Raw genomic sequence first — 25589 nt, 5'->3', positions numbered from 1 at the left:
TTTGTGTGTGGTGGCGGGGTTCTAGTACTTCAAACCCATGTCCTCATACTTACAGAGTGATTTCTTTCTTTCTTTCTTTCTTTCTTTCTTTCTTTCTTTCTTTCTTTCTTTCTTTCTTTCTTTCTATTCACTGGATCAACTCCCCCACCTCATTTTGAGGTCTTTAGTTTTTAAAACAGGATCACACTTACAGTCTTGACTGTCTGGAACTCACTATGTAGACGAGGCTAGCCTTGTCTTACGAGAGATCTCTCTGCCTCTGCCTCCCCAGATCTGAGAGTAAAGATGTGCCTGGCCACTTTGAGATTTTTAAGGACAAACTATGGGTAAGAATTCCTCATGAAAGAATGTAACACACACATATTAAATGTGAAATCAACTCCCTCCCCTCACTCCCAAACTAAATAATGAGGTGGCTAGCCTTAGCTCGGGAAGAGCCTTCTCGTCCAGTTACAGCATGAGTGCCCATGATCCCCAGCGACCTGACTGACATTGTGCATTTCATTTCACTTCTCACCTTAGATTTTCTATCGCGATAAATCGTCTTGGATTTACTGTTTCCAGTCCTCGTCTTATGTAATCTGATGAGAATTTTCCCCCCTAAGGGCAAGAAAAAAGAGATGACTCAGCTGGGTTTCTTTGTTGTTGTTGTTTTGTTTGTTTGTTATAAGGAAACAAGATTTCTGGTAGCCAGTGAAATTCTGCCTTTCGAATTTTGAGAGGTCTGGATATATTTTGAATTTATCTCGGAGCTGTAGTTGGACGTTTCAGAGCACGGCCTGTGATGGAAATGCGCCGTCTTATTTGATACGTACATAAGCGTCTTGACTCCCTGTATCCTGCTGAGGGGAATGGAAACTGGAGGCCCTCTCTAAGAAGGGTTTGGCAGCCACTCCTGACCCAGAGCTATGCCATGGCCCAGCAGCTGCGTTCTTACGTTCTTAGGTTTCCACCTCAAAATGTTCAAAGAAACACAGACTGCGGATAGAGTCCAAACTGGGACCTGTCCAACTGCCCACGGAAAAGGGAATGAGCGTGTAAATTGTGGCTTCGGCCCAACATGAAATGTTACATGACGCTGAGAATGAAAATAATTATGGCTGTATACAGCATGATGGATGGCAAAGACTTTTCTGACCCCGCCCCGCACAGTGTCAGGGATTGAACAGAGGGCTTCGAGCTCCTAAGACCTCTATCACCAACCTATGTCCTCAGACCTAATTTGTGACTAAGGGGCCTACATGAAAGTGTAAAAATGGGGTTCGGGAGATGCCTTAGTGAGTAGCTGCATTTGCTGAATGAGCTTGAGGATCTGAGTTCAAATCCCTATAATCCACATAAAAGCCAGGTGTGGCCACACCCCCAGAATGGTGGAGACAAAAACAGGAGATTGCTGGCATTTGGTGGGTGCCAGCACGGCTCTAGGTTCAGTGTCAACTCATTCCTGCCAGTGAGGTTAAGTCTCTGCAGATCAAAGGAGGGACACCAAGTGTTGGAGCCCAAGGGTGGTACAGGCAAAACTTCTCATTTTTATTATTAAGGCAAGCCAAACGCGAGGTGATGTGTACAGTTAGCTGAAACAGACGTAAGTACAGTGAGGGAACACGCCTGGTGCTATGTCTTATGAATATCATCTTTGGACATGAGAAAAGGAGCAAGTATGTTCCTCCCAGGCCTTTGCCTTTCCCGCAGAGATCACGTGGACACGCCAGGGCAGTCCCTTTCATGTCCTTGCTTTCGAGTGCACTCACTTACGATAGTTTATGCAATTCTCTCTGGAAGGCCACCTTGTGGGAAGAGCTTTCTGCACTCTTGCCCAGCCATGGTTCCCAGTGGGTTCCCAGCTTTCTTCCCACAGGTCAGCGAGAGACCCTGTCTCACAGGAATAAAGGGGAAAAGGATAATAGAATCGGTCCTTGTCCTCTGGCCCCTATACATGTACACATAGGCACATGCATACGTACACACTTCATACATGATACATACACATGCACACCACACAAGTGTAAGTGCAAAGACGGCCAAAGCCAATCTAGAAGTTGGAACAGTCCTTCCCTCTGGGGTAGCCATGGGGATTGTGTAGCTGTCATTACAGAGCGAGGGGCTGCTAAGGGGCTGGGAATGTTCCTTTTTAAGTGCTAGCTACATAGTTATGTTCAGTTTGTGAATGATTATCACCTTGTAAATATGTAATAACCCTTTACAGTGTATATTATACTTCACTGAAGTGCTTTAGGTAATTGTGCCTTTTATTCAACTGTACATTGTATTTTTTAGGAAGAGCTTTTCGGCATCCCTCAGGAAGCCTGTCCCCTCTTTGCTTTGCACCGTGCTCTCTTAGGGACACCTCTCAGTCTCCCCCAAATGTAGAGCTGTTCTCTACATTTCTTACGGAGGCAGCCTGCACTGGTGCAGGGCTCTTGCTTCCGCGGCTCTTCAGCACCTCTCAGAGCCTCCCTGCCATCCCCTTTCTCCACTGTGAAAGTCCACCATCTTGCCTTAGTCTCTGGCTGTAATGGCCATTGAGCTGGTAAAAACCTTTCTGAATGTCCCCTTGCGTTGTGAGCTCTAAGCAGCAGGGCCTCTGTGGTTCTTATGCAAATTCCTTTGACTGGATATCTCACCCCAAACCTGACACTGTGTCCTTTTTCCTGACACCACTCACTAGCCAGTAGGCCACAAAATATCATCCCATAGCAGAAGGAAAAGGGGAAAGTACATTATATTTTAGCAGGCAGTTTCGAGTAACCTCAAGAGCCACTGTCTCTCCACTGGAAGCCTAGAGTCCAGCTCTTAGCCTTTGAATATAACCTTGGGATCTAGGTTGCCTATTCTGCCTATTCTATTTCTTCTTCCCTGACAAAGTTCTCCAAGTTCCACTCAGCCCACTTAAGCATCTCTCAGTCCCGTGTGCTGGGATGAGACTGCATAAATGTTCCTAACATGCGAATATTGAAATGCTATCATCAAAGAGAAAGATATAAAAATATATTCAGCATATCAAATAAATATGGAATGTTCGGGAAAGTGTCCAGATATTTTTGTTTGTGAGTGGACATGGGTACTATACACTTCAGTCCACCTTAGGTTTGATCCATATGTTTGTTTTGTTCTTGTTTTTTTGAGATAGAGTTGCTTTGTGTAGCCGTGGCTGTCCTAGAACTCATTATGTAAGTAGACCAGGCTAACCTGGGATTAAAGACATGCAGCACCACGCCCAGCCTTGGTCCACATTTTTAGCAAGATGGCATCCTTATGAAATGTACATTAGGGGGAAAAAAAGCTGTAGTGATGCATGCGTATTTATGAACTGCCCAGGTATGGGAAATGGGGTAAACCATGCCAAAATTATTCAGGACTCTTACAACTTAAGAGCCAGGAAGTCATTAAGTTTTATTGCTTGAAGCAATCTAACAAACTCTCCCACATTTTGCAGATTTTAAATGTTGGAGCTTGTTGCTTCAAGTGAAATTCAGGTTTAAAAAAAACAAAAACCACCTGTGGAACACTAGACTCCAAAATGCTGGTGTAAGCCATCAAAGCAGGCCAGTACAAATGTGGCCGTCCCACACAATGCTGACACTTAGAGGAGGTTCCAGATTCCCTACTTGCTTGGCCCCTGTGCATCTGTCAACCCTGCCAGCCTCTGCAATTCACAGGCTGCCCCATCCCTTCCTAGAAGCCAGACTTCTCCCAGGGACTTTAACAAACTCATTCAAAGCCGGGCGATGGTGGCGCACGCCTTTAATCCCAGCACTCGGGAGGCAGAGGCAGGCGGATCTCTGTGAGTTCGAGACCAGCCTGGTCTACAAGAGCTAGTTCCAGGACAGGCTCCAAAACAGAGAAACCCTGTCTCGAAAAACCAAAAAAAAAAAAAAAAAAAAAAACTCATTCAAACAAGGCTCGGTGAAGCCCTTCCTAACGCTTTGAAACCTCACTTAAACCCTGCACTTGCCTAACAAGTCATAGTTTTTAGAGACCCCTTTGTTGTTTTGTTTTTAATGAAAGCAAACTAGACAAAGGATTGTGGGTGGGTTGTAGAACACTTACCCGTCATCCCTAGAGAAGAAAAGGAGTCTGTGTCCAGTGGTAGAAATACTCACCACTGCAGAAGTTTGAAAAAATTCTCAGGTAACTCTTTTTTCCCCTGTGTTTTCCTTTTTTTCTTTTTTGAGACAGGGTTTCTCTGTGTAGCCTTGGCTGTCCTGGAACTCACTTTGTAGACCAGGCTGGCCTCGAACTCATAGAAATCTGCCTGCCTCTGCCTCCCAAGTGCTGGGATTAAAGGTGTGCACCCTCACTGCCCAGTCAGATAACACTTTTATAATAGGTGGTTGGCTTTGGACATATATACTTATGCATAATGCCTATTAGACCTGTACTAGTTTTTGTTAACTGGACAGTCACCTGGGAAGAGCGGCCCAACTGAGGAACTGCATCCACCGGAATGGTCTTTGACCATGTCTGTGGGCATTTTCTTGATTAATGACCGATATTGGCGGCCCAGCCCACATTGGGTAGTGCTTGGATGCAGAAGAAAGCAAGCTGAGCTCACGTTGGAGAGCAAGCCCCTCCAACAGTGTTCCTCCAGGGTTTCTGCTTGAACCCCTCCCCAACTGCACTCAAGGACAGACAATTGAAACGGGAGCCAGATAAACCCTCTCCCATCCAAGTTGGCGCCGCTCAGTGCTTTATCATGGCATCAGGAAGCAAATCAAGGCAAGGGGTAGATGTAAAAGTTTCATGGTAATTGTAAGAAATGACTAACAAGCAGAAGTCGCTTCCTCTGAAACCCAACGGGTGAATTTTTTTTAGACGTTGTAGGTTTCTGTATCACTTCACCATCTCCTCTTTCCCTAAGCTGCCATGTTCGCTCTGTCCTTTGAGCTGCATTCATTTAACGCCATTAACTCCAGACGGTCCGCCCACTGCAACTTAAGTGAGTCTGCAGAGCTCTGTTCAAGAGGGCTTGACCAGTGTGGGGCAAGTGGATACTTAAAATGGCCCTGAACAGTAAAGAGAAGTCATGGGTACAGATGGACCGCTTCTAACTCTGCAGCGGACATGGTTGGGACAGGAAAGGCATCATGCCATGGCTACTGAGACAATTACCAAAGGACACAGAGTAATCACCATAGAGACAGAAATCCAAGGGTGCGGCAAGAATATCGGTGTGGGATTACATATAATATTTCCTCATAACCAAGATGCCTTCCCACACACATTTTAATATATGTGAAGTTGAAATATTATACAGATGTGGACATGTGCAAGTATAATGAATAGCCAAATATAAAGAGGAGACGGTTTCTTCTGCTATCCCTTTATGAGGCCCATCGTGAGGCCCCTATAACGAAAGATGCATTGACAAGAGATAAAGCCGGAATGTGTCTAATATAGATGTTATTTGACACATAAGGTATGTCACATAAAGAGGCATCACTTTATAAGAAAGACTCAAAGAAACACATGAAAATGTGCATGTATGTTCAGACCTGGTAGAAAGTGGACATTTGGGGCTAGAAGGATGGCTCAGTGATGATGAGTACTTGCTGTACTTGCGGAAGGTTCAGGTTCAATTCCCAGCACCCACACTGAGGACCTCACAGCTGCCTGTCACACCAGTTCTATCCCATACCCTCTTTGAACACCAGGCATGTAATGGTCTGCTCTGTCCCTTTAAGAGTCAAGCCACACCCACTCCTCCACTGTCCACTAAGGCAAGGTGATCTTCAGCTTCCAGCCTGAGTCCCTTCTCTTTTCTGTCTCTCCCCTCACCCCTCCCCCCCCCCGCAAGAGGCAGCTTCTGCCTCGCTCCATTCTCCCCATTTCTCCCCTCCCCACTCTCTGTTTCTCTCTGTTCCCTTCTCCCTTTACCCCCTCTCCCCTTCCCTTCCATAACCCACTAAGTAAATATCCAACCTCACTCTGCATGGCGTGCCTATCCATGTCTCTGTCTTTCACTCGCCTTGTAGCTCCCTGCCCAGGACCAGCCAGCTGCCTTCAAATACCTTGGGCATAGTCTCGTGGCGTGCCTATCTGTCTTTCTCTCCTCATGGGACTCGCTGCCCCTTGTGGCCCACTGCAGTTACTTGGAGACATGCAGCATATTTACTTAATCCATTACAAGGCACATGTATAATACATGTACATCTATGCAGACACCCTTATATACACAGAAAATAAATAAAGAAAAATAGTATTTAAAATAACAGGTATTCGTGGGAGATATGGGATTTAATAGTGGAGTCCTCATTTAATAGGAGTAAACCAGGAAAACTTAACAAGACTTTTAAAATCAATTTAAAGATTATTTATGTATTTTATTTTGAGTGGGAGAGGCAGTTATATGTGGAAGTCAGAGGTCAGGACTCTCCTGCCACCTCATAGGATCCAGGGATTGAACTCAGGTTGGCAGGCCTATGAACTTGACTCACTGACTTGAAAGATGTGTTTTTTTTACTTTCTGTGGTGGTACATCCCTTCAGAAGTAAAGACATTTCTTCATAGTCGATGCAGGGGAGTGCCTCTGCAATAACAGTCATGACCTGCCAGAGGGGAGAAGGGCCAAGGGAGAGCAAAGGGAGTTTGTATGCCTGCCATCTTTTGAGTGAGCGATAGTCTAGGATTGTGTGTCTGGCTCTGTCATATCAACTTGCAGGATAGTTGACAAGTGTCTTGGGGAAAATTCCTCTTGATGAAGAAACCATTCATCAATCTTCTTTGGATCCAACTGGTTCTGTGGAAGGAATGGACTGGGCAGGAATGAGACTTGGCTAGCCACATTCCTGGAGAGGGAGTCAGCTGGCTGTAGACAGTTGCTAAGCTTTGAGGTGTGCTACATAGACTGTGATCGCTGTGAGACACAGGGCATGGTGAAAACTGTGGCCGTGGTTCTGGACGGAAACACAGTGAGAACCCTCGGATGCATGGTGTGGAAAAGTTTGGGGGAGTTTAAACAGTACTCCGATGGTCCTTCCTTGAGAGTTACACTTTTGCTTTTCAACCTGAAGGTACCGTGAAGTGAAGCACAGCCAATAGAAACCATGCTTCTGTTATGCCCAGATCACAGAGTCCCCCCCAAAAAGCAACTAGGAGGCCAAGCCCTGTATGTGAAAGCAAAGAGCCTTTCTTCACGCTTAGGCTTGGACTCCCCGCCTGTCCCATGCAGCGGTTGAGAGCAGAGTGCGCCAAGATCAGTAGGGGTAGGGTTTTTATCATAGTAGAGGTTGGGGTGAAGGGATTTCCAGAGTTCAGGATCCTGATTGATTGACATTTGTCTAGGAGTCTTGGCAAAAGGGGAATAGGTGAGTCCTGGCCTCCGGGACATCTGGTGATCTTATCTAATGGTTGGAATGTTTAGATTTTGGCCCTCCCTGGGTGGCGTCAGCTTATGGCTTTTCCTGGAACCCTGTGCTGCCTGCCTTGGCAGCTGTGTGACCTGGGCCCCCTGAGTGGCCTGGCTGCCCTGGGCCCCCACATGGCCTAGACCCCATTATGTGTGGCCAGGTTGCTCTGAGCCACACAACTTTAAGTTTTAAATTCTGTTTTGTTTGTTTTGTTCTGAGATACAGACCACTATGTAGAATGGAAATTGTGATCTCCCTGCCTTGTCTTGTGTGCTAGGATTACAGGCATGGACTACAGTCAGCTATGTTGTGAGTTTCTATCTTTTTATAGGCTAGATACCATGCAATATCATTCTCTCATAACTGGGTAGCATCAGCAGTAAGCCCTAACTTATCACTGGGGTTTTCAGTGGTGACTCCACAGTGTATAGTGTTCTCTGCTGCAGTATTCAGTAGGTTAGGACTGTCCAATGCACTTCATTGTCACAGCAGGCGTACTGGGGTTGTAACCATTACCATAATGTAGAGTATCTGAACTTTACATACATACCCCGTGCTGTGTGTAGACGAGGCGGGGAAGACGGCTCAGTGAGTAAGAGCTCTTGTTCTATAAGCATTCAGACCTGAATTCGACTCCTCTGTACCCATGTAAAAAGCCAAGTATGGCTACACATGTTTGTAGCCCCAACACTGATGGGTGGAGACGGGTGGACTCCCCAGGTTCTCTATCCAGCAGTCTCACTGACATTCTGTTCAGTGAGAGACCCTGTCTCAAGACATTTAGTGAGACTGGTGGGAAGACATTGCACACGCTGCCTGTTCTCTGCACGAGCAAGCCCAGGCGTGTTCACCTGCATGCACCACACACATGCACCACACATGTACATGTGATAAAAACACATCCAAACTGGTAGAGAATGGAAACTTGTCTTAAAGGAAGTCTTCTGAAAAGAGTAAAATAAAATTCTGAAGAGGTGAAAGAGTATCGTACAGCCTAGTTTTCTCTCTGAGATGTGGAAGAGAGGTATCACATCTAATAAATGTCCTGCTGGATTAGATGAAACATAGCCCTTTCTCGTTATCACCGGAGAGAGCATGTAGCTTGTCAAGACTGCTCTTACGTGGAGGATCTCCCTTGTCGGAAGTGGCTTGACATTAGGTTCCCTTGATCCTGGTATCTTGGGCACATGTAGCAGCTCCCGTAGATAGTCAAGTGTCTGAGGAGTTGCCGACTAACCCAGAGGCATCTACGCCAAGAAGCTGTCTGGTACAGTCCCAAGTAAATGAATACTGGCAAAAATGGGCCCAAAGTACCTGGCTAAAGCATCATCTGAGGGCTTACTCACCCTTCTGTTAGGGAACAAAATACCTGGACTTCTGTGTCTGCCCTTGTGAAAGAGAGGAGATTTTTATTCTTACATCCATTGCTGGGTTCAGAGCTGATGACCCAACCCTGGAGGTAAGCTAAAAGCCTAGAGTTATTGAGTATAAATTGCATATGACACGGGTTCCTATAAAGGCAAAGAGACAAAGCAAATTTGTGCTAGAATTAAAGTTGTGTACCACCACAACACCCAGCCATCCATGGGTTTTGTTTTTTATTTGTTTTTAAATATTTGAAAATGAACTTTTTAAAGATTCATTTATTTTATTTATTTTTGTGTCTGTCTGCCAGCATGTGTGTTTATATACGACATGCATGCCTGTTACATGCAGAGGTCAGAAGAGGTATTAACCTCCCAGGAATGGGCGTTATGGATGATTGAGAGGCCCTTTGTGGATACTGGATATCCAGCCCAGGTCCTTTTACAAGAGCAACAAGTGCTTTGAACTCCTGAGCCATCTCTCCAGGCCCATTTCTTTGGTTTTTAAGTTGAGTTCATATTCCAGGCTTTGTGGTGTTGTTGAATGAGAACCAGGGTGTGAAATACTTGTATATGGCACATAGTCATCTCTAAGTCAGTCGGTTCAACCTGGGGATAGGAAATGGAGTGACCTCGGAGTCTGGGAAGAGGAAGAGGGCACGTGAGAATGTTCCTCGTGTTTACTACTATAAAACTTCTGGTCTTCAGTCTTTAGCATCCTTTCGTGTGCTTTGTTGGGGTTTGAGGGGAGGGGTTCGATTTTTTGTTGTTGTTTTTGTTTTTCAAGACAGGATTTCTCTGCATATCCCTGCCTGTCCTGAAACTCGCTTTGTAGCCCAGGCTGGCCTCAGACACAAAGAGATCCTCCTGTCTCTGCTCTCGAGTAATGGGATTAAAGGTACGCACCCCTGTACCTGGCTCCATTCTTTGGTTTCTAATGGTGGAGTCGATCCATGCTAATGAGAAAGTCCTAGCTGCACTTTGGGTATGAGTGCCACACACTTACGGGTGCAGTCACACAGGACCTTGTGTTTAGTTTTATGCACCGCTAACCCCTGGCTAGAAGTTCTGTACATTCACTTTGTTCTGGGGCCACAAATTAAGTCAAGGCAATGTTTCCTCCTGCCCTAAGCTTTTCGGAAGGATCTGATGAGAGAGCTCACAAAGCACTGAGCATTATAATCATTACATAGATATAAAACTCTCTCTTTAGCTCTCCATGTGTGCGTGTGCATGTGTGTGTGTGTGTGTGTGTGTGTGAGAGAGAGAGAGAGAGAGAGAGAGAGAGAGAGAGAGAGAGAGAGAGAGAGAGAGCATGTGTGTGTGAATGAGTGAATATGGGTCAGGGTATGCAGTAGTGACTGTATGGGGATCAGAGGACAATTTCAGGTGTCATTTCTCACCTTCTACCTTGTTTGAGGCAGGGTCTATTGTTCACCAGGGTATTCTATCTGCCTTGGCTGCAGCTTGCAAGGATTCTCCTGTCCCTTGGCCTCCCGTCTCACTATGGGAGAACTAACATTGTAAATGCATGTTACCGTGCCACCTTTATGTGGGCTTAGGAACTTGAACTCGATTATTTATCTTCATGAACAAGTATTCTACCCTAGCCATCTCTCCAGCCCTAGCTCTTTTGCATGAGCAATGGTAACCATGATGAGAACATGTAAGATATCTAATTATGAAAATATCAGTAATAATGTCACTTTAAAAATAATGAAACCAAGACATTAAATAGCTCATTAAAATCACAAAATTAATGAATGCAGAGCTTTATGCCCCCTAATGCCAACTGGCTCTGTTACATTTTAGTTTTCTTCTTTCTGGGGAGCTTGTCTCTATGAAGCCTGGGATTGAAGCTTCCTTGTTACCTGTCAGAGTCCCTCAGAGTGATCAGGGCTCCTATCAGATCTGGAGCCAGTTGGAGTCCTATTGGACAGACAGGAAGACAAAATCTCTTCCCCCTCAGTCATCCCGCCTGTTTCTTGCCATCCTCCCTGCACTGCCCATAGCTACTGCATCAGAGCGCCCCAGCCTGGTAACAGTTCAGCTTGCTTTCCTCGTTCCTGATAGCCTGAGCTTCCAATGCATAGCACTATCTGGTACCGCCAAACCTTCATGAGCATCAGTAGAGATCTACTGCTTCCAGAAGTAGGCTGTGGGAAATACCTGCTGTAGGTTAAGCATCCCCAATCCCAAAGCCTAATGTCTGAAATGCTCCCAAACCTAAAAACATTGTGTTGGCATAATGTCTTAAGTGGAAAATTCTACACTTGACCTCCTGTGACAGGTTGTAGTCAAAACATATACTGAAAACACTGTATAAAATGTCTTCCAACTATGTATAGGTGTTTTCTGAAATGTAAATGAATTTTATGTAACCTTGACTCCTGTCCTAAAGATTTGACATTATATGTCTGGAAATAGTCCAGTTGTGCCTCTTCCTCCTCCCCAAACCATTCCTGCCCTAACCATTTCAGATAAGGGAGATTCAACTTGTACCAGCTAACTGAGGGAAGGCCATCTGTTCTACGAAGGGGATCCCTTGCCTTCCTACAGTGACTGGCCATGATTATGCTGCCCACTCTTTCCTGCTGTAAGGAGAGGCAATTCCTTCCAACATAGCACTCCCATGCAGGAATGGGGCATAATGTGGGGAGGTCCTAACACGGGTATCCAGGTTTGTGGCAGGGAAGGCAAACCGTGACCAGTTCATCTCTTAGATTCGGATTGTGAGGGTAGCAATGAGACTGTTGTTTCAAAGCAACCCTGGCTGCGGCTGCTTGTTCGGAGGCTTTTGTTTTGTGAAGAGAGTTTGTGGAGAATGAGAGAAGCCATCTGTTCTTGAATAATCTAGCAAAAGACTACAGAGCAGACTGGAGTAGGGGTGAGTCCAGCAAAAGGCTCCTGTCGTGTATCCTGGTCCTCCTGTGAAGGATCTAGTACTTCTGTGTTCTGGAGACCCCCATGCGGTTCTCAAAGGCAAACCCATGGAAACCACTGTTAAGTGAGAACAGAGAAAGGGAAGACAGGGAGGGGCCAGGGGGACTTGCTGGCCTTCAGTCTAGCCAACACGCTTTCCAGAAAGTGAAACCATCTTGAATTTGAACTACAAAGTCAACTTTGAAGAAGCCTACACTCACCCCAAAGCCATTAGCTATGCAAGCCTTTGATTACAATTAACTTATCAAATGCATGCCTTTTATTACAGTTAATTTATCAAGTCCAACAGTGACAGCCCTTGGATGTTACAGGCAGGGTTTTTATTTGCCCATCTCTGATAGTGTTTAAATTCTGAAGTGTATTTACTCCTCTTAGAATAGGAGACAGTTTTCCTGATTCTGAACTAAGGCTTGTCTCAATTGACAAAACAGACTCAAGTTCTAAAATCTGTGTGTGGCTTTTTCTTTGTCTTTCTTTTTTTTTTTTTTTTTTTTTTTTTTCTTTTTGCTATTAGGCATTCATGCAGCCTCACTTGCTGGGAAATGAGTTCACACATTTGGAGTTCCCCAGGAGAGTGCAGAGGAAAGAGCTTGGGAAGAAGATGCTGTACAGGGACTTTAATATGACAGGCTGGTAAGATGCACCCCACGCCCACCGCCTAAGCACTGCCGCACCATGTAAAGCCACCAGTACAAAGGCAGCCAGGGATCTGGGCTCCCAGTATAGGACAAAGAGCCCACAGCCACATAGGACCAATGCTCAATCGTTTGTGTTACTTTGCCTCCCCGATGTCCTGTGGCCCTCCACGGTGACACCTGATACCACAAACCTGACTTAATTCCTTGATTCACATGTCACAGTCATTTGGAGGCTTTTAAAATAAATTATGTTTTCTGTCTTTAGAGCTGGGCAAGCAGAGATAGAAGGGCTCAAGGGAATGTGACTTAGTGAGCTATGCTGGCTTGGGTTTGAATTCCAATTCTTGATTTGATTTTCTAAATGAGCAATGGTGCTTCTTTATTAACCAACGGTAATAAAACATACTCACAGCATACAGATGGGAACCCCACATCACAGGGGTTCATTTTTTTCATGAATGAAGTGGGTAAAGGAGGGTTTCATCTGTGAAGAATCATTAGTGGAGCCTGGAAGAGAAGACCTGCTTTCTTCAGGAATGTCCCTCAGTATCCAGAGAGGTTAATTAGCTCCAGGATCCTCTGCCCATGTCCAAATTTGAGGATGTTCAAGTCCCTTAAAGAAAATGGCGCAGTTGGGGGCTGGAGAGATGACTCGTTGGTTAAGAGCACTGTCTGCCCTTCCAAAGGACCTTGGTTCAATTCTCAGCACCACAACCATCCAGTTCTAGGGGATCTGACACCTTCACACCAACACACATAAAATAAAAGTTAAATAAATTATAAAAAAAAGAAATAAAATGGCACAGTGTTTGCTTTAGTCTATGTAAACCTTCCGTTTGTATTTCAAACCCTTGTAGACTACTTAGAATAGTCAGCACAGTGTAAATGCTACACACACAGTTGTTAAATCATCTAGGAAATAATGACAAGAAAAATATCTGGGCATTTTCAATATGGATACTTTAGAAAATATATTTTCCATCTGCGAATGATTGAACCCACACTTGTAAAGCCTACAGAGAGGTTGGATATGCTTTATCAGAGTCAGGGTGAAATAAGAGCTCCTGACATAGTTGCCTTATGCCCCAAACACACCTATACCAGCACCAAGACCTTGATCTTCAGCGGACCTGTTGACTAATGTTGACTAAGATCCATTCACTCTGCCTGAATACGCGGCAGGATGATGGAGTTACACAAGGTTGATACAAGAAAGCACTGACTCCCATGCTGAAGTGGGTGTGTGTGTTCCTGCCTGAGATCCTAATGAGAGGGCTTCTTGTCAGTCTGAAGGACAGCAGAAGATTGAAACAGTTCACTTTCCTCACCATGTCACCAAGAGACGCAGCAAAAATCTTATCTCTTCTTCATGGCCAACAGTTGTAACCGGTGACCATGGCCCAGATTGCCATGGTGATGACATCGAAACTGGGGGTCTGGGACACTTTGTGTCATGAAGGAACAAGTTGAACTACCCAAGGAACATAGAGACTGATCTGAGGGACCTTTGGGTGTCCTTTTGGTTTTGTTTGTGTGTTTGTTTTTGTCTTTTGCTAGGTGAAGAAGCAGGTCCCAATCCCAATCTACTCTTCCTCCTCTTGGATGAAACCAGTAAACTTTGACTGGGGAGCCAACAGCTGCTCATCACCTAGTTCTGTACGTTAGTGTTTAAAAGCCATACATCTGCTTGTTTCAGTCCTGCGGTGCCTTCACAGTGCCTCAGGATGCTGTGTGTTTTGGAGTAACAAGCGACTTGTGTGGCCCAGAGAGCCCGAAAGATTTGCCCCAGCTCTAAAACGGGTAGAGAGTCAGAAGGGCTCAGGAGACTTGCAGCTAGGCACTTGAGTTCGATCAGGAAAATGAGCACTTTTGGTTAAAAATCAAGACTAAGGTAAGGGTAAACGCGGTTTGGAAACACATGGAGGGGTTTAGATACAAGGATTGTAGAATCTGGAAATACAGTGAGCAGGGCGATGGGTACATGCAGTTATTAGCCCTGGAAAGTAGAATCCATCTAAAGTGATAACGGGAGAGATGATGGCGACAGACTGGGCTCATACTGAAGGAGACGTGGGGAGCCAGACAGCAACTTAGATTTACTGCGGGCTGACATAAGCTAGCTACTCGTGTATATTCCTGGGAACAACTAAGTGGAAATGTTTTCAGAAGGATGTATTAAGGAAAGTGAGGGATAGACTGACTTCAGAAAACAGACTCGGGTACCCAGAGGAAAACGGGCATAGAAAGGTATATATAAATATACATGATATAGATACAATGTGTGGTCACCCAACCTAGTAAAAGTGGAAATGAACAGGAGACAAAATGACATAGGTCTCAATACAAGGAGTAAGTCAAAGCAGCTTTGGTGGCCCATTTAAAATGTCTTCTCAGTTAGTGTATACGCCGGCTATGTTAGAGACACAAGTATCTGGACCAATGCTTGTCACAGAGAAGGCAAGCGGCAGATATCACAGGATGAAGTGGGGGTGGAATCCTCAGACCGTGAAGGGCAGATCAGAAGGAAGAATGGATTGAGGTTACTTTTAAGATATGTTGTGATTGAGACAAGGCTGTACCTATTTTTTTCCAAACCAGAGGTGAGAATCGGGCAGAAACCCTAAGAATTCATGTCATGCTTCTGTTGTCCTAGGCAGAGTGTCTTTGTGGCAGATGCTTGCCGTGGTGCACTCAGGGAGGAGAGGTAGTGCAATGCTTCTTACCGGCTTTGGAAAGCACTTGGGAGGATGGGTGTCATGATTTTAATGGGAAGATGCTTTCAAAGGCTGTAACTCTTCAAACTGGGTGATGAGGTTACAGTTTTTTATGTTCCGTTTTTGGTCTCTTGAAACTATACTTTTTTTTTTTTTTTTTTTTTTGAGTGGCTCATCTATCTTTCCCTTGAACAAGGCTTTAAGTGTCCTCATTTTGTAATTTTTTTAAAAGTAAGTTCAGGAGTTTGATATGCACTTTGCTTAGCCGTGGGTGGGCGGACTCTTTGTTAGACAGGTTTCAGAGAAGTGTTTTCTCTCCCTTCCCAATCTGCATGCGTGTTAGCGCCGTGCTACACAGAGGATGAGCTGCCTTGAACTGCCTTCACGGAAGACGCTGAGTAGCCAAGGCTGAGAATGTTTCCAGGGTAATTCCCAATGTGGCTGCTGACTTCCAAAGCGTGGCTATGGGCAGGATTTAAGTACACCTTCATGTTTCCTGTCTGTTCTTCCTTTTGATTTGAAAATGGAACTTGGGGAGAAGGGAAGCCCTTTCTGTCTTTGTTAGAGGAATTTGGAGAGTTTAAAACCCATTTACACCATAGCCTGTGTAAATCCCACTTCCGCTCCAACTAGAATTTTTTTTTAAGTGTTTTTACCCTTTAGCAAAGAGCTTCAGATCAAGGTGGAGGTGGAACTCAGGGCTCTATGCATGCGGGGTAAGTACTCCACTGACTGAGCTACAGCCCTGGCCCCACGGAGTCATTCTGAAATATGGTGTCTGCTGACCTTTTTCGGTCAACTACTAAGGTGAAAGATTAATTTAAAAGAAGGGTGGAAGAGCCGGGCGGTGGTGGCGCACGCCTTTAATCCCAGCACTCGGGAGGCAGAGGCAGGCGGATCTCTGTGAGTTCGAGGCCAGCCCGGTCTACAAGAGCTAGTTCCAGGACAGGAACCAAAAGGCAGACTGCTGGGCAATGGGAGTGTGTCGCGCTCCAGGACGCGAAGGCTTTCTTACCTTACAAAGCCTTGTGTTTCTCGGTTCCCAAGGAAGCCTTGGGCTATGAACTCTTGTTTCTCTAAAATTGTTAACAAAAGGTCCACACAGTCCTGTGGCTGACAGGTATGGGAAGAGCTAAGGGTCATGCCCTGTGATAAAAGTCTTATCTAATTCCTCAGATTTTACTGTTAAAGTAGGCCAGTCTGCTCAGCAAATCTTAGAGGTAAGAAATTGAGGCATGAGTTTCCCTTGCTCAGAGTTCCCGGGACTGGTGTGAGAAAGGGGTGGGATGTGGTCCGAGACACACGGCTTCATGTCTGTACGAGTGTCTTCTGCTCCGTGTTTTAATCTCTTTACTTGAGCAAACCAAGACCCAGAAGGATTTGCAGTTTTCTGTTTCTACCGATACACAGTGTCAAAGTACAGACTGGAACTCAGGTTCTGTCTGCTATTTCAAGGCTCCTTCTTAGCTAACATGCCCACCAACTTTCCCCTAGGTCAGTGGTTCTCAGCCTTCCTAATGCTGTGACCCTTTAACAGTTTCTCAGGTTGTGGTGGTGACCCACAACTGTAAAATCATTTCACCGACGCTTCGTAACTGTAATCTTGCTACTGTTAAGATCGGCAGTGTAAATTATCTCATATGCAAAGGGGTTGTGACCCACAGGTTGAGAACCACTGCTCTAGGGCAACACTCGGCATCTTTACTCAGTTTGGTGCTCTGATGGCGATGTAAGCAGTCATGGTGGCGGCACACGCCTTCAACCCCAGCACTTGGGAGGGTGGCAGATCTCTGTGAGTTCGAGGCACGCCTGGTCTACAGATTGAATTCCAAGACAGCCAGAGCTACACCGAGAAACCTTGTCTTCAAAAGCGAAGGAAGGAAGGAAGGAAGGAAGGAAGGAAGGAAGGAAGGAAGGAAGGAAGGAAGGAAGGAAGGAAGGAAGGAAGGAAGGAAGGAAGGAAGGAAGGAAGGAGCGAGGGAGGGAGGGAGGGAGGGAGGGAGGGAGGGAGGGAGGGAAGAAGAAATGAAGGAAGAAACGTAAGTAGCAGGCCCTCATTCTCAGCAGTCCTTTATGAACAGGAGGATGAAAGAAGGCATCTGGGAAACTGCAAGGCGGTGGCTTTTCTCACTCTCAATGTGACCCGATGGACCTTTTCGTCAAATTAAACTGGGATGCTTCCACTCCTGACCCAGAGTCAGGCATGCTTTGGGGGATGGGGATGGTTCCGCAGTATCTCCAAAGAACCCATGCATAGGGAAATTGATGCCTCTCATTAGGGGAGCATCGCTGCGCTCTGGTGGTGTGTCTGCAGCAGGGAGGAAGTGTGGGAGAGGGTGTCAGCTCTGGGAAGCCTTGTCTCATAATTAAAGATGAGTCTCTTGCCTCCTGACAGGAACCCTTTCTCTCCCACTGTCTTGCTTTCTCGGAGACTGTGGAGCAGCTTGGCAGGCCCAGATTGTTTAGAGGACAAAAGGTTATTGTCACCAGGCCCATCATAATGAGATTGGTTGCTTCCCTGCCTCCCCCCACCTCCTCCCTCCTTCCCCCTCTCTGATAGTTTGCTCAGCAGCTTGATTTACAATGGCTTTGTCTGAGCGCAGCAGCTCTGAGTTGGTCCCTGGTGTGGCCTTCCCTTGCTCTCCCCATCCACCCACTCAGCTCTCACCTTCTGTGCCTTGTGTCATTGGTCCTGGTGCCAGAATCCCCAAGCTGGTACCCCTCCTCCCCAGCCCTTTGTGTCAAGATGCTCTTGCAGGATGTACCCTGGAGCTGGCATCGTGTCAGCTCTGAGAGCTCCGTGGCGCAACCCTGCAGCCCTCTGAGCTGTCTGGGGCTGTGATTTGCTGGCAAGCATCTTTGTTACTGGCTTGAAACCACAGTTTCTCACAGCTGGCTCCATGGCATCAGGTCCCTGCTCCTGTGATTGCTGGCGATTTGACTTTCTCATGTAAGAATCAGTGTTCTTTGTGCCCTTCATGAGGCCACATGGGGTGCTGGGCCCAGGATGACATTGGTGTGGGCGGGGGCTAAAACCTCACCCCTGGCTTCAGGCCAGGTTCTTCAGCAGCTGTTCTGGGGCTGCTGGGATTTGTAGGGAAGGCGGAGGTCAAAGAAGAAAAGTCCATCATGCAAACGTAAGATTTCTTCCAGATGGTTCTGGGTACACGCAGTGGCCACCCGACTTCTCCCTCCAAGCAAAGCCTTCCTAACTTTCACATTCATGATGGTCCTGTTGAGGGAGGGGGCAGTGGCAGGAGGCTGTGCTGGAGGTGGCAACACGAGGTCACACGGTTTACTGCATCGGGGATGGATGGGCTTTTTGATATTTTGCTCTGCCGAAGCCTCTTGTTCATAAAATGCTTCCTTTGCCCGTTGCTGCCCACCTCTATATCCAGAAGGGGTTTTGGGTAAGCTTTGTTCTGCCTTTCTGAGCTCCTGGAAGAAGTAGAATCCAGAGACATTAACTTTTTATTCTCATCCCTTGCAACCCTGAAACATCTAATGATTCTAAGTTAATGATGTGTCAGGATAATTTTCCCCTCCTCTGTTTCCTGAAAGCTCTAAGCAAATTGGGATTTTCCACTGGGAAACAAATGGAATCAGACATTGTCTACTCCGGCCAGCCCTCCCTACTCTGGTGAAAGACAAGGAAATCTCTCCATTTTCTGTGCTCTTGAACACAATGAGGCCACTTAAAGTTCAATTAGTTAAAAATTAAATAAAATTAAAAATTAATTCACCAAGTCTCACTAGCCACATGTCACTTGCCAGTAGCCACACCTGGCTAGTGGCCACTGCAGAGCAAAGCATTTATATAATCCGGAATGTACTTGTGGCCCGAGCTGTGCTCTAGATGATAGGAGAATTTGAATATAGTCAGGCTTTAGAGTAAGATGTAGGAAACTGTCTGTAGCCAAACATCCCAACAGCATAAGGTGTCTAAACAACTGAGCAGAGGGCGAGGGATGTAGCTTGATGGGTAAAACTTGTCTTACATATATAAAATCCTGGGCTTAATCTCTCGCACTCCGTAAACTGGTCATGTTGGTCTGTACCTATAATGCCAGCATTTGGGAGATAGAAGGAAGAAGATTAGAAATTCAACATTATGGATAGATAGGCAGTAGGTAAGTAGATGGATAGATAGATAGATAGATAGATAGATAGATAGATAGATAGATAGATAGATAGATAGACAGACAGATAGACAGACAGGCAGATGGCAGCGAAAGCGAAAGAAAAGAGGCCCCCTGGCGTTACTGAGTCCGACTAAGGCAGCTGGGAGATGGGCTTTGCTCCACCTTCCAAATGTCCAGGGATTTCTGTCATGGTGTTTAGGAATGGCTAACTCGTCCCCAGCTGTCCCTTTGCTGGGCAGGAAAAAAGACTTCATGCTGTTGACCATAAAGGGAAGTCCAGCTCATCTCGTCTGCCTAAATCAGTAGCTTTCTCCCTTTCTGTCTGTTTGTCTGTCTGTCTCCCTCTCTCTCCCTCTCTCTGCTTCTCCCTCCAGCCTAGCCTCTCCCCACTGCCCCCTAGGCTGCCACCAGATGTTGCTCCTTTCCTTCTTGCTTTTTCTTTTACTTCTTGGGAAGTAGTTCAGATCCTGATGATCTGATTAAAAAGTAAGTTCAGTTCCACAGCTTTCTGTTCCATTTTGAAACTGAATTTTTGCCTTTATTCAGAGTCTGCAGGCTAGAAGCCCGGCTCAGTCATGAAAGGCCCAGCCCCACAGCCTTAGGCTTTTACCAATAAAAAGACAATATTTTCTGGAAAGAGGAGCCTGGTGGAGACAGCCCCACCCAAGTGGGTGCATGGGGTCGCTGGGGCAAGTTGCACAAATATTATCAGCGCAGCTTCTATATGTCCTCTGTGCCCTCCGTCGGTACATTCAAGTAGATCATGGGCAAGGCAGTGGGTAGATGAGAAGGGCTTGAAGTCAACGCCAGAGTGGCACCCACATTTGATACACATTGATTTATCAAATCAAGCCAGAAGCCCTCTTACAGGAACCCCAGGCTTTCTCCTCCCTTGTACCGCCTCATCAAGTTCCATTACTGACAGTCCTCATTAGCTTGCCCACTGGTCCCCAGGCATCTTTTAAAGGGACACTACCCTTCTCTGGGTCTTGAATTTATATGTTGGTCATGCCTGTGGGTCTAATTAACTTCAGCATTATTAGTCTTACTTAGAACGCATGCTCTTTCTAGCGGTTTGACTCTTGAGTCCTACAGAGTAACTGTAAAATTCAAACTCTCTACTTTTTCTTTTCGCTCTTAATCACTCTTCACCCAGTCTTTGGAAATTTGCTTACAGATGTCTCCGACTGGCGTTTTGGGGGATGCAGGAGGATTTCCCAGCCCCACTCCGTTGCAAATCCTGACATTTCTTGTGTGCCGTGGACCGCACTGGGAAGCTTTTTAGACTCCCCAGAGAAATATCACATTTTAATTTTATAATTACTTCAGAAGAAAGCAAGCCTTTCCCTAGCGAAAGCTGGTATTCATTTCCTCCCAGCAACTTGTGTTATCATAGTTTAATGATTAGGGGCCTCCTTGGCAGTGATCTGACTGCTGAGAACAGTGTGAATATCTGGGCTCTGCAGAGATGGGGGTGACGGCTTCGCTATTGTCTCAGGGAACGTTTGCCCTAAACCTCAGTAGATTTCAGGGCAGGAGGGTTACCTCGAGCGTGGACTGAGCCCCTCAAAGGCATCTTGTTCCCAGGTCCAGGCAGGAAAGGGAGTCTGGAGCCACAGTGGGACCGGGGTCAGCGCCATGTGGAGCGTGGCCTCTCCCTGGCTCACAGAGCCTGCGATGATGAATGGTTATTTGTGATGTGCATGTTCTGCATCTTTTCAAGATCTGCAGCTCTTGCTGCAGGAGCAGCAGGGAAGAAAGCCATCCCTGCTGCGTACAGCACATCTCCTGACAGTGACAGATGACTCCCACTCCTGCCCCACGCAGGAGGCCAAGGGACGCTATGGGGTCTTTACAAATGGCTGCTAGCCAAGACAAACAGGCTTTGTCGGGCCACTGGGAAGAGAAAGAAAAGGGACACCCCACCATCTTGCTCCCTATTGATGGGGCACCCCATGTGCACTCTCACACAGACCCTCACCTCTCCCCTTCTGTAGCTGGATGTTTGTCATTCCTAGCATATACAGGCTGCTTCCCGGCCTTCCTTCCTTCTCCTCAGAGCCATTGAAGAGTCCCCATCCCCATATCCCTACTCAGACTGTATCTGTGGCTCATGCCCCATGTATGCTAGCTGGGGGTGTGTATCACACAGTGCTCACACAGCTTTCAGTCATCTGGGAGAGTGAGAGAATGTCACAGACCTTCAAAAGTTTCTATTGAAGTAGGCAGGATCAGGGGACCACTGAACTCCCAGAGGGTCCTTTTTTTATATTTTGCAGATCTATATTGTATACCTGTTGCATAAGAAGCATCACGTTAAGAACAGATGTGGCATAGCCAGACTTCCTCGCTGGGTCAGTTACCCCTGTATGACTTTTACAAATCATGCTTCCGCACTCAGCTGTGGTTCCTCCATTTGTGATATGAGAGCTAATGATATTACCAAACAGTGGTTATATTATACATTTATATGCCAGGTAGGTGCCCAGCAAAACTGTCCTGTACTAAGTGCTGGAGGTGTGTCTAATTCTATAATCAATAGGTGTGTGTGTTTGTGTGTATGTGCGTGTGTGTGTGTATGTGCATGTGTGTATGTGCTTGTATGTGTATGTGTGTGTGTGTGCATGTATAAGCTAGATAGCATTATAGAAGGATCCAAAGGTTTATAATCCAGAATGCATTCAAATGTTTGTTTCCCAAGGTAATGAGGAACTAGAAATCAAAAAGGGAAAAAAAGGCAGTTTAGAGATGCAAGTGTCTGAAAGAAAGTCAGGGTACGCTGGCCAGCTCTGCCTGGTAGCTCTGCCCCACGGCAGGGTGGGTGAGGAGACAGGCTCCACTCAGCTGAGGTGACATGGTACTGTGTGAGAGAGGCCCAGTGCTGCCCAGACCCTCGTATCATACGCTAGCACTTCCTAGAGCACTGATTAGTTAGGTACTTTTTATTCTGTGGGATTCTCCTGGCCTGCACATCCTTCTGTGTCCTTGATTCTGTACCTTCCAGAGTCATCCCTGTAACAGGAGGGACACCAAGCCCCTCAGTGACTAAATCGAGACCTCCTATTGGACGGCGCTAATCACATAGGACGTGATAGTCTGTAGACCGCTCATGTAGCCTGAATTGCCTATGTAGAAATGTAGAAGTTACTAACAAGGGTTTAATACAAGACCAGAAGCAGTAATGGAAGAAGCAGCTGTTTCTGAGAGAGGAGATTGAGTTTGGGAGTGACTTTGTGCAGAAGGCTGTGTTAGAATCTAAAGACCCAGATTCGGACGGGGATCTCGAGGACTGGAGCTACCAGAATGGATATTGTTTTGCAAAGAAACAGCACAGCAGAGGCCAAAGGAGTTAAGACAGAATGTGTGTTTGGGGAACATAGAAAGCCAGAGGTGATATTCAAAGTGTCTTCATAATGAACATGGAGGACATAGACTCAGCCTGGCGGATGCAGGGGTCCTGGAAATCCCCTGCTGCAGTAGGCATTATTAAGCCTTTATTGACTGCTGCATCCTGGGGACTCTGCGAAGGACACAGAGTACAGACAGGAGACTCACAGGGCCTGGCCAGTCATTTTACAGCCAGTGTGTAATTATTTCAGTGTTCCACACAGTTAAATTGGTGCATGCAGCTAGACATCATTGCTTTGCTCGTGGTCGTCCCACAGAACGAACACGTAGGACGCGTGGCACGGGAGCGTGCACTGAGTGATGATAGAACTCACAGGAAAATAGTATCACGCTCCCTAGGCAACTTTGAAAGTCATGCTAAAGGTGAGATGAACCTGCGTTATTTTACATTTTCTCCCTTAAGAGCACTATTTCCCTATAAAGGAAGGACAGAAGGAACCAGTGGGGCATTGAGAAGAAGCTACGGGCCAGCCTTCCGCCCATTAACAGGATCCTATTTTAAGGATATTCCAGAGAAGTTCGTACCATAATGTTCTCACAGATTTCCCAGATACTTTACCAACCTGCCAAGGAAACATTCTTTCTCTCTACCCCACACCCCCGCTTATGATATTTCACTGTTATTGGAGATTGCCAAGGCTATTTTCCTTCTCTGTGCCCACTAAGTGTCAGAGTAAGAAACTGATGCTGCTGCTTTCAAAATAACAGATGTTGAAGTGCTAACCCAGTGTGGCCCTGGAGCATCTTCAGAATCAGTAGGACAAGGTGCTGAATTAAACCCCCCGAGACTGAGCTCACCCCAGGCACCCATCCAGAGAGCCAACAAACCCCAACTCTAGACCCTAAAAGTTCTATCTCATCCTGTCATTGTGGTCCTCTTAAATTCAGACAAGCCCAAGATTCACATACAGTGAAGGTAAGGCTTTGTGTCTATCCTCGCTGAAGAACTGGTCTTGCTAGCAAGCTTGCTTCGGGGATCCCCTGTCTCCACCTATCAAGGCTGGAATTACAAGGGAGCTTCCATGTTCATTGTGCCTTATGTTGGTCTCTGGGGGCCCAAACTTGGCTGTTCACATTTGTTCCATAAGATTTTCAACCACTGAGCAGTCTCCCCAGCCCTGTGCATGCGTTTTCTTGTTTGTGTAATGAATATAAAACCCTAGCTCCCTTACTCGGTTACTCTAAGCATTATAGATGTAAAGAAGAACATTGAGAACGAAGTGAGGGTGTCCCGAGTGTATAATAACCTGGAGCGGGCTAAGAGCAGGGCGAGAGTGGTAACCAGTTGGTCATCTTGATGTATGAGCCAGGAGGAGACGGATCCTGGTTCAGTCTCATTCTGAGGATTTGTGGAGGCCGGATCACCATTTCAGACTAAGCTACAAGTAAGAGCCAGTGCCTGACTGTTTTGATTTTCTGATCTTCAGGTTGAACCCCAATATCTGTCTCTGGATTTTTACTATTCATGCTGCATGTCTGTATGGTGTTATCAACCCTAGGCCCTTGTATAGAAGGCGTTGAAAGATGTATCATCTGGTATATTCCCAAGTGTGGCTTGTCCCAGGAGCTACGTGGCTCTATGCTCCATGATACCAGTGCCCTGACACCAGAGAAGAGGTTTTGTGGGGGTTGGCACGGAGGTACTAGGCTACGCAGTGGGACTCTCCCCTCTATCTAGCAATCTCCTGTGTTGTTTTCTCCCTGCCCTTTTGTGTCTCTGTAGTCAGTTTTGGTCATCTGATTTTGTATATACTTACATGATGTCATACATAAAAGGCCAGTGTCAATGAAGTTCATGTTTGTTTCAGAATGAATGGCCCCAGTGAAAGCTAAAATCACTTTCCGTTGGTCATAAAAGCAAGGCTCTGTGATTGAGGCCCATGGGGAGAGCTAATGTTATTGATTAGAACATGAAGCTCTCTTAGCCAAGTGCTAATGTTCACCCAGAAAGAGCAGTGGATCAGGAATAATTTCCCAATCTGGAATTTCCCTACGAGTCATCCTGAACGATTTGTCCCAAAATAGCATTGGTTCTCTTTACACACACTTGTTTCTAATTTTCAAAAATGGATCCTCAGCGTCTTCATCTTCTATGCAAGTGGAGTATGCCTTTCTGCCACTCGGCTTGTGGCTGCGGGTCGGAAAATCACCTTTGCTGTCTGCACCTAATTGGCTTTGTGTTCCAGCACCTGGGCTTAGCCGGCAATAGACAGTTGGCAAACATTACAAATGAGTACAAAGCCTGCTGCTTTTATCTGCTCAAATCTTGGTTCCTAGTATGGAAGCTTCTGAACAGGTTCTGTTTCTTTGCTCAGAACTCATTGCGGGCAGGGACCCATTCATAGACTGCGAAACCAGTTAGCATACGAAGGTAAGCATGTTCAACAAACCAGCATTGGATGGGAAGAAAATGCTGACATCTATATTGTATGTAATAATAAATGTTGGCTTGATATATGCTTGTTTATATCAGAGTGAGGAAGTTTAATATATATAAAACCACTGATCCCAAAGTTTAAAACCTTTCCTCTAATCCAGTCAGTTTTTCGAGGGAATATAGAGAGGCCAGGAAGATAAAACCCAGCTCTGTTCGTCTGTCTGTCTGTCTATGTGTGTCTGTGTCTGTACATGTTGGGTGTGTGTGCCTGTTTTCTGTGTGTACATGTTTGGGTGTATCTGTATGTATGCATGTATTATGTATGTATGTATTATGTATGTGTACGTATTTGGGTATATGTGTGCACACAGATATGTGCGCTCATACCTACAGAAGTTAGAGAGTTATGTCAGGTGTTGTTCTCAATCCTGCTGTGGTGAAGGTGTAAATCACAAACAATCTCACACCAGTTTGGAATTATGATTAATAGGATGGTATTTATTTAAAGGGGAAAAAACTTACAGATCACCATCCCAGACAACAGCCCTCTGCGCAATCAGGAAGGAGTCTAGTCGCCAGAAGCGCAGCCAGAAGCAAAAGAGAGAGGAGAGGGAAGTGGCCACTTTTTTAAAGGGAGAGAGACCACACCCCAAT

The 25589-nt window shown here is 46.0% G+C and overlaps 1 protein-coding gene across 1 annotated transcript in view; it reads left to right on the top strand.

Annotated features, from left to right (window-relative positions):
- The window catches only part of Ppm1h (protein phosphatase, Mg2+/Mn2+ dependent 1H), a 260866-nt gene that overhangs the window by 182317 nt on the left and 52960 nt on the right, over nt 1-25589 (top strand). Inside the window, exon 6 of the mRNA XM_057757710.1 lies at nt 12171-12289. Coding sequence (XP_057613693.1) covers nt 12171-12289 — 119 coding nt within the window. The remainder of the gene's footprint in view (nt 1-12170; nt 12290-25589) is intronic.

The sequence above is a fragment of the Chionomys nivalis genome, chromosome 25, assembly GCF_950005125.1.
Source record: "Chionomys nivalis chromosome 25, mChiNiv1.1, whole genome shotgun sequence".
Taxonomy (NCBI): Eukaryota; Metazoa; Chordata; class Mammalia; order Rodentia; family Cricetidae; genus Chionomys; species Chionomys nivalis.
The sequence above is the reverse complement of the archived record's forward strand: the minus strand, read 5'-3'. Positions and strand labels throughout refer to the sequence as shown.